This window comes from Notolepis coatsorum (assembly GCF_963971535.1).
Source record: "Notolepis coatsorum genome assembly, chromosome: 18".
Classification (NCBI taxonomy): domain Eukaryota; kingdom Metazoa; phylum Chordata; class Actinopteri; order Aulopiformes; family Paralepididae; genus Notolepis; species Notolepis coatsorum.
In genome coordinates, this window is record NC_140182.1 from 31,761,424 (window position 1) to 31,775,948 (window position 14,525).

General features: G+C 40.4%; 1 protein-coding gene across 1 annotated transcript in view; it reads right to left on the bottom strand.

Moving 5' to 3' along the window:
- Positions 1-693: 693 nt before the first annotated feature.
- Positions 694-14,525, bottom strand: part of ldhd (lactate dehydrogenase D) — a 55,008-nt gene continuing 41,176 nt past the window's right edge. The window contains exon 11 of the mRNA XM_084335503.1: positions 694-1,928. Coding sequence (XP_084191629.1) covers positions 1,763-1,928 — 166 coding nt within the window. The 3' untranslated portion in view covers positions 694-1,762. The remainder of the gene's footprint in view (positions 1,929-14,525) is intronic.

Here is a 14,525-nt window from a genome sequence, read left to right on the forward strand (position 1 = left end):
TCTGAGCTCCTACAGGGGCTGCATACCAACGGGAGACTCGGTTGATGAAATATGAATTCAGATCGCTAATAAAAAAATTAAATCGCTAATAAAAAAATAAAACGATAATTGTCGTCATGGGCATTCAGGCATTGGGCTGATAAAACGTCTTATCACGTTTTGGGCATTGAAAGTGTTAAAGCGTGGCCCATTGAGTACAAGGATGGATAAAACAGCTGGCCGTGAATGAGTTAAAATTGTTTTAATTTATTTATTATTATTCTTTTTGAAAACTCCTATGTTAGAATGCTTTTTATCGATTATAGCTCTGCTTTTAATACGCTTATTCCATCTAATCTGATCCACAAACTTCAGTGTCTGGGTCTATGCGACGCTATCTGTGAATGGATTCTTAGCTTTTTAATTTTGAGACCTCAAAGAGTCAGGATTGGAAACAATATGTCTGATGAACTTGTTTTAAGTACTTTACTGTTCTCTCTCTGCACTCATGACTGTACTGCTTCCTATGATAACAATCTGATAGTAAAGTATGCTGATGATACCACGGTCATTGGGCGTATAAACTCAAACAGCGAATCATTTTATAGATCAGAGGTACAGAACCTAGTTAGGTGGAGTGAGACCAATAACCTCACCCTGAATGCTTCCAAAACGAAGGAGCTAGTCATCGATTTTAGACATAGCAAGGTATCCCATCTCCCCATCACCATAAATGGCTCAGAGGTGGAGATGGTGAGCAGTTTTAAATTTCTCTGGGTCACTATTTCAAATGACCTGAGCTGGCACTCCAATACCAGAACCATTGTTAAAAAGTCCCAGCAATGTCTTTTCTTTCTCAGGAAACTGAAAGAGTGCACAAATAACAGGGTGATTCTACACAACTTCTATCGATGTGTGATCGAGAGCGCCCTTACTTCCTCCTGTACAATATGGTTTGGTAACATCACAGACCAGGAGAAGAAATCTCTGAATAGAATTGTGCGTCTTGCACGCAAGACAATCGGGTCTAGCCTGCCAGCTCTAGAAGAGATCTATGGTGCCAGGCTGCTTTCCCGTGCCTCTGGCATTATCAACGACCCCTCTGGTCACCCAGCCGCAGGCCTCTTTGTCCCCCTCCCCTCAGGCAGACGTTACCGCTCTATCACATGCTCTACCTCTCGGTTTACAAAGAGCTTTTTCCCCAGTGCTGTGCAGAGCCTGAATGGCTCCAAAGGCTAGTTTTGTATTTTATCCTATTTTGTTTCTGTGTTTTTATTAGTGTTATTAGTCAGGTTTGTGGAAGCGCTGTTTTAACTATGATATGCACTTTTAGAGGATGTTCAATATCAATTTTAGCATTTTATACTGTCTGTGTTTTTACATATTTTTCCTGTACTGTTTACACAGTGTTTGCTCATGTACCCGTATTCCAATGTGGATTCGTTCATACATGGCAATAAAAAATCTTTGACTTTGACTCTTTGATCTACTCTACGTGGAGCACTTTGAAAATCTTCTATATAAATAAACTTTCCCTTTTGATGTTGTGTGGTTCCACCCCCCTCCCACACACACACCCGTTCCATTATGGAGTAACTTTCCACTGATTGGTTTCCTTTGCTGTTAGTTGTCAGTGTTGTCAGTTTTCACCGATTGTCCACGGCTGGGTATCTTTGGAAAAAAAACGTTGTTACCAATACCAGTTCTTCTGATACTTAAAATTCACGTTTCATATTTCAACAGCCAGTCCTTCCTATAGTGGTGTTTACTCTCCACCTCTGCGCTACAAAACCTTCCCAGGGTTCATCAGGTTCTTGGGGTCGAGGGTGGCCTTCAGTCCCTGCATCACCTCGATGGCCGTGGGTCCCATCTCCTCCCGGAGCAGCGCCCTCTTCCCCAGGCCCACGCCGTGCTCTCCTGTGCAGGTGCCGTCCAGAGCCAGGGCTCGCCTGCAAGGCAAGAGAGAGAGAGACCTTTAAAAGACTAGTCTACTCCTGTTGTGCCCATAGATCAGCGGTTCTCAAACTACGGGTCGCGACCCAAAGTGGGGTTGTGGGTAAGGTGACAGTGACATTGGCAAGTAAAAAGAAAAATAATACAAAAACTAAATCTATACTTTTCTTTTTTTATGTTCTGCCAACATATTTTGGCTAAATATGCCTAGTTTTATAAATGTGTATTGATAACATAGTGCTGTAATTACATGTTCTAATAAATATGCATGATCAAGTTCAACAATGTGTTTTTTATATTCCTTAATTCCACATTGAAATTACGCAATACATTAAGTGTGGGGCAGTCGGGGCAATGACAAGCCGAAAACGGTTGCAAGTGTGGTTACACTTTAAAAAGCCAGATGCAGACAACGCTCGCTGCAATATTATATATATATTAACAAATTGTTCTAAATAAATAATAACTCCTGTTTAGGGATGGGTACAGAATCAGGTACTTTTAAGGGTATCGACCGAATCACCGATTCAGTGAGATCCACCGGTGCCACATTTAGGTAATGCGTTTTATTTATTTTTTGTCCGATGATGTCAACGTTTCGTTTACCGCAAAACGAAACCTATGAAGTGTTTTTCGTGTACCGGTATCGATTCACAGGTACCGGTACCGGTATCGGTTCAGATGTGAACGGTACCCAACCCTACTCCTGTTGTGCCCATAGATGGTACAGAAGTTAAAGGAGAACTAAACATAATCTTAAGAATTCACATGTCATGTCCCCGGTCTCCTAGTGTTGTTGTCTCCGTGTGGGTGTGGGTATGTGGGAGTAAATGCAGGATTAGAACCTGGCGTGGAGGAAGGCCCCAAGGCATCCACAGCTGCTGGCGATCGGCAATCACCCGACTACTAATACCCTCATACTGCAAGACGACGCCAGATTGTATTCTCAGCTAACCCAGTCAGTCATCGTTTTAGCTTGTCTCCTGTTTATCCCCGTACCCGTCCTGCCTGTCCCCTCCCTGCACTCGTTCTGGATCCTGTGTATGACTATCGCTCGTCTGACTACTCTTCTCCTGGATCACCCCCCCTTGGACTGTCTGAGTTGCCCGTCTACGACCCCCCGCTTATCTGACTACTCTTTCTCTTAAAGGGGAACTCCACTATTTTGGGAAATTAGCTTATTTAACATCTTCCCTGGAGTTAGACAAGAAGATACATACCTTTTTTGTCTCTGTGCGTGCATTTTAGCTTTGGGAATAGACGCTCCGTTAGCATAGCTTAGCTTCATCACTGGAAGTGAGGCAGGACAGTAGCCTTACAGTGCCTTACAGTGTATTGCAAGGTCTGACATTGACTAAATTTGATATGCATGACCTTGGTGGGCTCTAGGTCAACTCCTGAAAAGGGGGTCAATGTCAGACCTTGCAATCAAAAGTTAGGGGGCGCACTGAAATTATGGCAAGGGTTATTAGCCCCCTAACTTTTGATTGCAAAGTCTGACATTGACCCCCTTTGCAGGAGTTGACCTAGAGCCCACCAAGGTCATGCATATCAAGTTTGGTCAATGTCAGACCTTGCAATACACTGTAAGGCACTGTAAGGCTACTGTCCTGCCTCACTTCCAGTGATGAAGCTAAGCTATGCTAACGGAGCGTCTATTCCCAAAGCTAAAATGCACGCACAGAGACAAAAAAGGTATGTATCTTCTTGTCTAACTCCAGGGAAGATGTTAAATAAGCTAATTTCCCAAAATAGTGGAGTTATCCTTTAAACAGTACTGTATATTTGTATATCTTGCATGTCACAAATGTCTTGATGAATCAGTACTGTATATTTGTATGTCTTGTATGTCATAAATGTCTTGATGAATTGAAAATGGGGGACCCTGATGTAAACGAGATGAAAGACTTTCTCTGGTCTGCATCCTCTTAACAATTGTTTGTATTGAGCCGTACTGTATTGTACCCATTCTGCAATCTGTTAATAAAGTTTTCAATCAATCAATGAATCTCTTCTCCTGGATTGTCCCGTGCACCGTCTGAGTACCCGGCCTCGTCTATGACCTCTCGCTTGTCTGACTACTCTGTGTCTTTTTTATATTATAATAATAATAATAATAACTTTATTTGTATAGCACCTTTCATACAGGGGATTGCCGTTCAAAGTGTTTTACATCAGTAAGACACAGAAATAAGACATCAAATCAGTGTAAAACAAGCAGCAAGAGAAAAGCATAATGTGGGATAAAATAATGCAGATATATTAATCAAAATCATATCAGAACCTCACGTTCCAATAGGTTTCTTGCATTTTCTGTAATCTTTGACCCTTTGAACCTCTCACTCAGGGCAAACCTCCCTCTCAGGGCGCAGTTCCCTCTCTCAGGGCGCAGTTCTATAGGCCTGGGTCCTACGACTGGTGAATGGCCACAGTACAAGGAAAAGTCAGTTTACAAACGTGCATCCTTTGACCCCTTGATTTTAATATTTTTAATATCTTTGACGAAAGTGCACTTTTTATAATGACCAAATCTATTTATTTATTTATTTATCTATTGGACTGACAGATCAACAATGTAGGGATCCCATTCTGGCAGTGTCATGTCTTTTATACTTTGAAGTGTCATGTATGTCTCTTGTCCCTGTTTTGTCCTGTTTTGTCTTGAATGTATATGCAGCTGTTTGTGATATCATGCCTTAAATTGCCCCTTGCGGGACTAATAAAGTAATTTTTTAATTGAATTGAATTGAATACACAGTTCTAAAGCCTGACAGTCTTGCTTGCTTGATACCCACACAGTTTAATACCTGACAGTTTTGAACCTGTAATAAAAAGACTAAAGAGACTAATAGTCCTTGGGCCGGACGAGATATCGGTACCGAAAAGGCGGCAAAACCATACCTATTTTAAAGTGTTCATAGGGTCAATATAAGTTAATTAAAATATGATAGACTTTCCATAGGAGCAGCTCTTTATATTTTTTGACTGTTTGTTATTTTCCTCTATAGGCGGATTTTCATCAGTTCCAAAAAGAACACAGACAGCCAATAGCACATTAAAATTTCTATAACACTCTTTTTGGACATTCCTTTTTATAAATTAAACAAACCTGTGTCCAATTAAATTAGTTGATGAAGTGGGTGTGGCCTATTATTTGGTGGTGGAGCAGTTCTTTCAGGAATCAAAGCTGAATGGGACACAGCTGTCACAGCTGACTGGTAAGATAAATCCAACTTTAAATGTTACTACATGTTAAGGGTTATGAAAACACATATACAATATTATGTATACACATGTGCATGAGAATTTAAGAAGAATATTTGATTGTTTAGAGACATATTTTGTTACTAACTGTATGTTTCATTGCATAAGGGCAATAGTCGTAAGGCATCATGCAGGGGTCCTAAAAGTGAATTTGAACATTAGCCCTGAATAGCCGATCTACAAGCTAATGTAAAAACAAAATATTGATTTATCTATTTCAGAGAGTCACGCCATCATAGAGCAGTTCTTACATGAATCAAAGCTGAATGTGACACAGCTGACTGGTAAGACAAATCTAACTTTTTATTCTTGGGTTTAAACAAATATATATATATATATTTGTTTGTTTAGAGACTTTTGTTTGTTTAGTGCTACTTTAGAAGTGCATTAGCGTCAGATTTCAAGCTAATTAATGTAAAAACTAAATATTAATTTGTCTATTTCAGAGTGTCACGTCCTCGTGAAAAAATTAATCCAACTTCAGTCGTAGGCAGCAGCAAGGTATGCATCATCCACTGCTCTGACGGGATTTCTGACTCAAACCTGGTGTCACCCCAAAACATGGACTCATGGAAGTCCTTGCTGAGGGCAGCAGAAATCAGACATCATATCCCAATTTTCGACATAGCCAAAGACTTGTGTGAAGGAGAAATTCCAAAAGTACTGTATCATCGCCGATGCCGTAGCATCTTCACATTGAAAAAAATCACTAGACACTATCACTCTAAAAACAGCATCTGCCTCAAAAACAGCATCTGCCTCTGTAGCAGCAGAAGAAACTTCTAGAAGACCATCTAGAGATGCACCAAGCAAATCAATAGTGTATGAAGTGAAGTGTATCTTCTGCGAAAAATCAAGCAAGTATATGTAGGGCCAAAACACGAGGGAACCTCTCATACAATGTTCAGAGTTGCGCGCAGTGACATGATCAGAAAAGCAGCAGTCATCAAACTGGACCAGAGAATGCTTGCTATCACTAGTAGAGAGCTTGTTGCTGCTGAGGGCCAATATCATAGGTCTTGCTACCATGCATACACATCTCATATTACATCTGGGAAGCCTGCTACCTGCTCTAAGTCAAGGAAAGAAAGTGGAGATGCAGAAAAACAGTATGAGGTAGCAGAAAAAAAAGCCTATGACGAAGTGTTTTCATACATTAGGAATGAACTCTTTCCCAATCCAGAAGTAATACCCATGACAAACTTCTCATCAAGACTAGAATCATCCATGAATTCTCTTGGTGTCAGCCAGATCAAGGACTCAACTAAGAAACATATCCGCCGTAGGATGGAAGACGAGCTTGGCGGATCCATCCATATCTTTCCTGATGAAAATGGAAAGCTTCTTCTATACCCAGACAGCCTATCAAGGACTGAGCTTGTCAAAACAGTATTGTCCTTGAAAATAGAACTGCAACATATCAGATCAGTGAACCCTGATGATGCTGTAACAAAGGCAGCTTTGCTGATGAGAAATGCTATTAAAAAACAAGACACCAAACAAGTGTGGCCACCTGATGTAGAACAAGGTGAATTCTTAATTCCTGAATCCATCACTCAGTTCTTGCAAACACTACTGAGTGGAAACTGCAACAGCCCGTCTGAAAGAGTAAAACGACTTGTCACCTCCTTTGGTAGTGACTTGGTCTTTGCAGTCACATGTGGACATCACTAAACTTTGCCAATCACTCTGTGAAAGTGTTGCTGATGCCTTGATTGGCATGCATGCGTTCACCGGTTGTGACACTATAAGTGCATTTGCAGGACGTGGGAAAATGGGCACCTTCAAACAATTGAAGTCAGACAGGGCATACCAAGAAGCCTTCCTTGAGCTGGGCCGTGCTTGGACTCTCTCTGATGAGCTCTCCAAGAAGCTGGAGGAAATCACTTGCCGCATGTATGTACCCTCTACACACACTACAGAAGTCAATCTTCTTCGCTACCAACTTTTCTGCACCAGGCGTGGATAGGGTTGGGCATCGTTTGGATTTGAACGATTCCGGTTCCGATTCCGATTCTCCATATCGATTCCTGTTCTAAACGATTCTCGATTCCGATTCTTTGAGGTGCAGGTCAAACCAGGTCACAGCTTATTTCGAAGGAGATTTTTTTTTTTTTTTTTTTTCAAAAAGAAAATCATACTATTCACATTTTCAGTTGACTTGATACAGTTTAATTTGGTTGCTGTACTGTAACTAGGGTATTAAAGTAAAAAAAAAAAAAAAAAAAAAAAAAAGTAAAAAAAAAATAAATCGAAATTTAGAATCGAAATTCAAATATGTTACTTCCGGTTCCAGAACCGGAAGTTAGGAACCGGTTCCTATTAGAACCGGTTTTCGGTGCCCAACCCTAGGCGTGGAGAGGTAGAGTCCAGCCAGCTTCCACCATGTCAGGATTGCCTGTTTATGCATTCAATTCGTGCCAACTATCAGGCTGCTATCTGGAGACGGTCTCTTCAAACCCAGCCCTGTGGACCATGGGTGGACCACAAATGATGAAGGGCAGCTGGAAATGCAGTGGATGCGTGGTTCCCCAGCACCAGATGCTGTCTTGCAGTTGCTATCCTGCAAGTGTGTGAGGTCATGCAAACTACCTGAGTGCACATGTCTCAAGAATGGGCTGAAATGCACAAACCTGTGTAAATTACAAACCTGTGCCAACCAATGCAGTGAGGAGGAGACCCCTGCACAGCTGACACTCAGATACTGATGATGATTAAAAAAAAATCTGAAGTACCCTGTTGGTACCCTAAACATAGGGACATATACATAAAGATGGACATAAGGAGGGACGGACATTGGTGTTCCTTGGAGTGGTTGCACCACTCAAAAAAAGAAAGAAAAAAGTAAAATATGCACAACTGTTTCCTTTCCTTTAAAGTAATGATAACAAGGGGCTAGGTAATTGAACCTCTGTGACTCAGTGATGTTATGTGACATTGTAACATATTTCTGTTATAGCTGATACTGTATGTCACCTGTGTTTTGGTTTGTGCTGATGTCATAACTAGGATTGCCTTTTTACGGTCTACTTTACACAGGATGATTGTATAGAGTGTATACATCTGTATACTTTATTTTATTTTGTTGACTGTGTTGGCTCCTTGCTCTGCAGCAGATTATTTTACATTATTTTTGTATCATATTAAAGTTGTCTTGTGCTGCTATTCGTCTGAAATTACTATACTACTTCTATGTCCTGTATCTGTATCCCTGTGGGATCAATGAAGGTATCTATCTATCTATCTATCTATCTATCTATCTATCTATCTATCTATCTATCTATCTATCTATCTATCTATCTATCTATCTATCTATCTATCTATCTATCTATCTATCTATCTATCTATCTATCTATCTATCTATCTAACTCTAAAACCAATTGAATAAGGTATTGAGAAGAACAATATAATTTGTCAAAAAGGTTCCTTAATTAGACAATATACATTGCAATTATTTAGTACTTAAGGGTTTATTACAAGTATCTGTGGCTGGCTAATAGTTCAACACATGAGATGATATAATGAAAGAAGATGATTTCCAGGGAAGGCACTTTTTAGTGTTTTGAATATACAATTTTCACAGATTTGAGGTATAGTGCAGAATTTTGGCTACAGAAAGAGTCATTTTCAAGATAGAAAGGTCATCTTGGGCTTAAATTGAAGCTTAGGGATATGGGAAGTTTTCTATATACAAGTGAGGCAGTGATATTCACCGTAATGTGCTGGAAAATAACCATCTTTGTTGTTATTTGTTAAGCGGACAGTATATTTCTTTGTGTTTCTGTGGATGATGCAGGTCATATTTAACAATACAATGGTAGCATGCCCCAAAATACTATTCTGCTACTTACCCCTATGTGTCAAGATACTACATGACAAATTTTAGACTACCAAGTCGATTTTTGGAATTTTAGTGAATTAATGTATGCCTTTACACAATTTCGCCAGAGCCATATACCAAAAAGGGGGGTTTGAGGTGATAACCACTAAAAAGCTGCCAGTCAGCAAGGTCTATCATATCAAAACCTAATCTAGGGATGTATAGGAATAAAAAAATCACAACTAAACTTTGCCGCCTCACCGGTACCGACATGTCATATCTGGGCACTTGGCCCAAGGACTATAAAGAGTAAAATAGTGCAGTGCAATAAAATTGTACAATAGAATAGACAGTCAAATAATATGAATAATAAAATAAAGTAATAAGAGAATAAAACAGAGGGAATAAAAATTATAATAAATAATAAAGACACCAATACTTGGTCTGTAAAGCCTTTCACATTTCCTGCTCACGGTCCCAAAACATCCAGTTTATTAGAGAGTCAGCAATGTAGCTGGGTCTTTGTCCCTTTAGAGCTTTGTATGTGAGGAGAAGCACCTTCAAATCAATTCTAAAAGTTACACAAAGCCAGTGTAGAGTAGCTAAGACAGGACTAATATGTTCCCTCCTTTTGGTATTGGTTAGTAGTCTAGCTGCAGAGTTTTGAATGAGCTGGAGTCTTTCAGTAGTTTTCTTGGGGAGACCAGTGAATAGTGCATTGCAGTAGTCTAGTGGGCTAGATATAAAAGTATGAATTAGCTTCTCTGCATAATTTTGATTTATGAATGGTCGTACCTTCGCTATGTTTCTGAGATGAAAGAAAGCTACAGTATTTTGGTCACTTTGTTTACATGGGCATTGAAGTTCATATCTGAGTCCAGGATGACACAGAGACTTGTCACCTCCGGTTTAATCCAAGTGGTTAAGGTTCCTAGATTATTTGTTAGCATCTCTCTTTTTGATTTGGGGCCAACAAGTAGGACTTCAGTTTTGTCCTCATTCAATTTGAGAAAGTTATCGTTCATCCATTTGTTTATTGCTGACAGGCAGTTGGTAATGGAGTTTATGGCTGTTGCATCATTTGGTTCAGCGGATATGTACAATTGTGTATCATCTGCATAGCTGTGGAAATCTATACCATACTCTCTGATGATGTCGCAGAGCGGTAGCATATAGAGAGAAAAGAGTAATGGACCTAAACAGCTCCATTGTGCAACCCCGTAGCGACTTTCATGTTTCTCTTCACCAGAAAGGTGCTCGGTGGGACTTCTTGGCTCGTCTCGGAGGCTGAACATCATTTCGAGAAAATCCAAGGTTACTCTCTCTGGCCCCCCGAGATTTAAAAGGCTTTACTGGAACGGCTAATGCATTTAGCACGGAATAAAAACCGCGACGGCGCGTTGCAGTTCATTCATCAGGGCCGCCTGCACTCTGCACCCTGATGTTTAGATGTTTCCATAGCAACGGAATAGTGAAATAGGACAACTGTCCTACCAAAGTGAAATATATTGCTTTAATTTCCCACTTGCGGCAAAGACGTACAATAATGCATTCGGTGGTGGCGGGATTTCAAACACTCCAGACTTCAATACGAAACGAATTAAATACACGACAAAAATCCACAAAATTAAATAAAATACAATTAAAATACAATGGGGGAAAAACAAAGCTACAAATATTAGCTCTGAAACAGAAGAATGAAAGAGGTGGAAAGGAAGGAAAAAAGAAAGAGAAGAGTGGTGTCACGGTAATGGTGAGGTAAAGAGAAAGGAGTGATGTCACAGTGATGGTGAGGTAAAGAGAGAGAAAAGGAGTGATGTCACAGTGATGGTGAGGTAAAGAGAGAGAAAAGGAGTGATGTCACGGTGATGGTGAGGTGAAGAGAAAAGGAGTGATGTCACAGTGATGGTGAGGTAAAGAGAAAAGGAGTGATGTCACAGTGATGGTGAGGTAAAGAGAAAAGAAGTGATGTCACAGTGATGGTGAGGTAAAGAGAAAAGGAGTGATGTCACAGTGACGGTGAGGTAAAGAGAGAGAAAAGGAGTGATGTCACAGTGATGGTGAGGTAAAGAGAAAAGGAGTGATGTCACAGTGATGGTGAGGTAAAGAGAAAAGGAGTGATGTCACAGTGATGGTGAGGTAAAGAGAAAATAAGTGATGTCACAGTGACGGTGAGGTAAAGAAAGAGAAAAGGAGTGATGTCACAGTGATGGTGAGGTAAAGAAAGAGAAAAGGAGTGATGTCACAGTGATGGTGAGGTAAAGAGAAAAGGAGTGATGTCACAGTGATGGTGAGGTAAAGAGAAAAGGAGTGATGTCACAGTGATGGTGAGGTAAAGAGAGAGAAAAGGAGTGATGTCACGGTGATGGTGAGGTAAAGAGAAAAGGAGTGATGTCACAGTGATGGTGAGGTAAAGAGAAAAGGAGTGATGTCACAGTGATGGTGAGGTAAAGAGAGAGAAAATGAGTGATGTCACAGTGATGGTGAGGTAAAGAGAAAAGGAGTGATGTCACAGTGATGGTGAGGTAAAGAGAAAAGGAGTGATGTCACAGTGATGGTGAGGTAAAGAGAGAGAAAAGGAGTGATGTCACAGTGATGGTGAGGTAAAGAGAGAGAAAAGAAGTGATGTCAGTGATGGTGAGGTAAAGAGAGAGAAAAGAAGTGATGTCACAGTGATGGTGAGGTAAAGAGAAAAGGAGTGATGTCACAGTGATGGTGAGGTAAAGAGAAAATAAGTGATGTCACAGTGATGGTGAGGTAAAGAAAGAGAAAAGGAGTGATGTCACAGTAATGGTGAGGTAAAGAGAAAAGGAGTGATGTCACAGTGATGGTGAGGTAAAGAGAGAGAAAAGGAGTGATGTCACAGTGATGGTGAGGTAAAGAGAGAGAAAAGGAGTGATGTCACAGTGATGGTGAGGTAAAGAGAAAAGGAGTGATGTCACAGTGATGGTGAGGTAAAGAGAAAAAGAGTGATGTCACAGTGATGGTGAGGTAAAGAGAAAATAAGTGATGTCACAGTGATGGTGAGGTAAAGAAAGAGAAAAGGAGTGATGTCACAGTGATGGTGAGGTAAAGAGAGAGAAAAGGAGTGATGTCACGGTGATGGTGAGGTAAAGAGAAAAGGAGTGATGTCACAGTGATGGTGAGGTAAAGAGAAAAGGAGTGATGTCACAGTGATGGTGAGGTAAAGAAAGAGAAAAGGAGTGATGTCACAGTGATGGTGAGGTAAAGAGAAAAGGAGTGATGTCACAGTGATGGTGAGGTAAAGAGAGAGAAAAGGAGTGATGTCACAGTGATGGTGAGGTAAAGAGAGAGAAAAGAAGTGATGTCACAGTGATGGTGAGGTAAAGAGAGAGAAAAGGAGTGATGTCACAGTGATGGTGAGGTATAAGTGGGAAGTGGCAGCAAGCAGTAATTGACCATATTCAAAACGGCTGCCATTTTGCCCTTATGTCTGGCTCAGGTTGGGATTCCTTTCCACCCTGTTGGCTGGAAAGGAAGCCGAACTTGAGCATGGCATACGAGCAAAATGGCCACTGTGTGAATATGACCAATAACAGGGATCCTGCATGTTACTGTAGCTTCCCCATGACATAATAGCCTAACAGAATTTCCACAAGCAATATTTGTCAGCATCCATGTTCAAATGTGATTGTCACTCGTGCCCACTGAACAGCTGACCTGAATGTCCAGGCTCTTGTTTTGGCTACAGCCATCATTAAATTGGGAATCGGAGGAGTTATTCAGGCGATGGGGAACATTTTGGTCAGGGTTTGACATTTTCAAATGAACAAGCTGTTCACAATTATTGCCCTTGGTGATATCAGAAACAGGACACAGACAATGAATTAGCTTTAATTGATCAATTAGCTGTGCTATTGGGAGCCAGGAACACCGCCTACCTAATGTACTGCCCAGTTTTTAAAGGTCTTTCAATCTTGGGTGTGGGGTAGCCAGGCAGGGAAGTGAATTATCAATTACAAATGTGGGAACTTAACAACTTAACTTCCACAGATTCAAGGAAGTCATACAATTGTTGAAAAGATACATACAGTAATAGGTCCTCTTTAAGGTTATCCCTTCAAATGATAAACAGATCTTCAAGCTTGATTTTAAACACTTCACCGCTTGAAAGAGAACATTTTAAAAAGAAAGATAGCATCTATGACATTTCCGAAATTTATAATTGTCGATATGTATAATTTCCCCGTAACTATTCCAATCCTGGAAAACACAGTTTTCAAATCAGGTTTGGGTGACTTTCCCTGATTGGACTATAGGAACCCTGTAATAAAGTCACAGGTTCTGAAAGTCCTGGGTGGAAGAGTCGCTGGTCCAGACTAGACCGGAGGGAGATAATCCAAAGAGAAAAAGGATAAGTGGATATATATTACTTTAATGGGGACCCATTGTGGGGTTGTCCCAAACCAGACAATGTTAAATATGTCCATTGATCTTCTGCAGAACCATCCCTCTTGAAACGAGTCATTCTGAATTGCAGACATAATCACCATAGTTAGTAAGACTTTGTATATGCATGTGAAGAGATCTTGATAAAATGTGTGTGTACAAGATGTAAACAAGTTGAATCTAAAATATGTTTCTGACAACATTTCTAACTGTAAGATTGCTATGCTATTGCTTGATCTTTGGTCTTTGATCTGCATCGTCTAGTCTGACAGTTTAATCAGAATTTCGTTCCAGTGCTAGATGGTGCACGAGCGGCTCGCTCGGTCATTACAGGCACAGAAACAGCCCTGTGAGAACAGGACTGAAACAGACGTATGGGGGCCGCTAGAACCGAGTGGTTCTTTCAGCCAAAAACATTAAAGACATGTTTAGGGGACCTCAAAGACCTATAGTAACTTGTTGAAAGGGCCTAAAATACATCCCCTTTGATGTCAGACATCTCTGAGTCAAGGAGGTGCGATGAAAGTGTCTGAAGGGGGTATCATGAGGGTTGGGGAGGATTAGGCAGAGAGTGGGGATATTTTATTATCATTAAATATAAAAAAAAAACAAATTCATGATATTTGGTAAACGTGATATACAAGTAAATACACCGGTTGAACTAATGATTGATAGTATTAAACTGGAGAGGGTATTTGAGAATACATTTCTGGGTGTAATAATAGACCACAAACTCAACTGGAAACCTCAAGTCAAATATGTCAGGACTAAATTGGCACGGAGTGTTGGTGTTTTATGCAAGAGACACATTCTAAACCAAAAAACACTGTATACACTGTACTGTACACTCTTCCTACCATATATGAGCTACTGTGCGGAGGTGTGGGGTAATACCTACAAAAGCACTCTACAGCCAATATGCACCATGCAAAAAAAGCAATAAGAATAATCAACAATGTAGGATATTATGAACACACCAATAACTTATTTATAAAGCTACAAGCATTGAAATGTATGGACCTAGTGGATTTCAAAACTGCCCTCATTGTATACAAAGCCAGATACAAACTAATCCCAGGCAACATTCAAAAATGGTTCA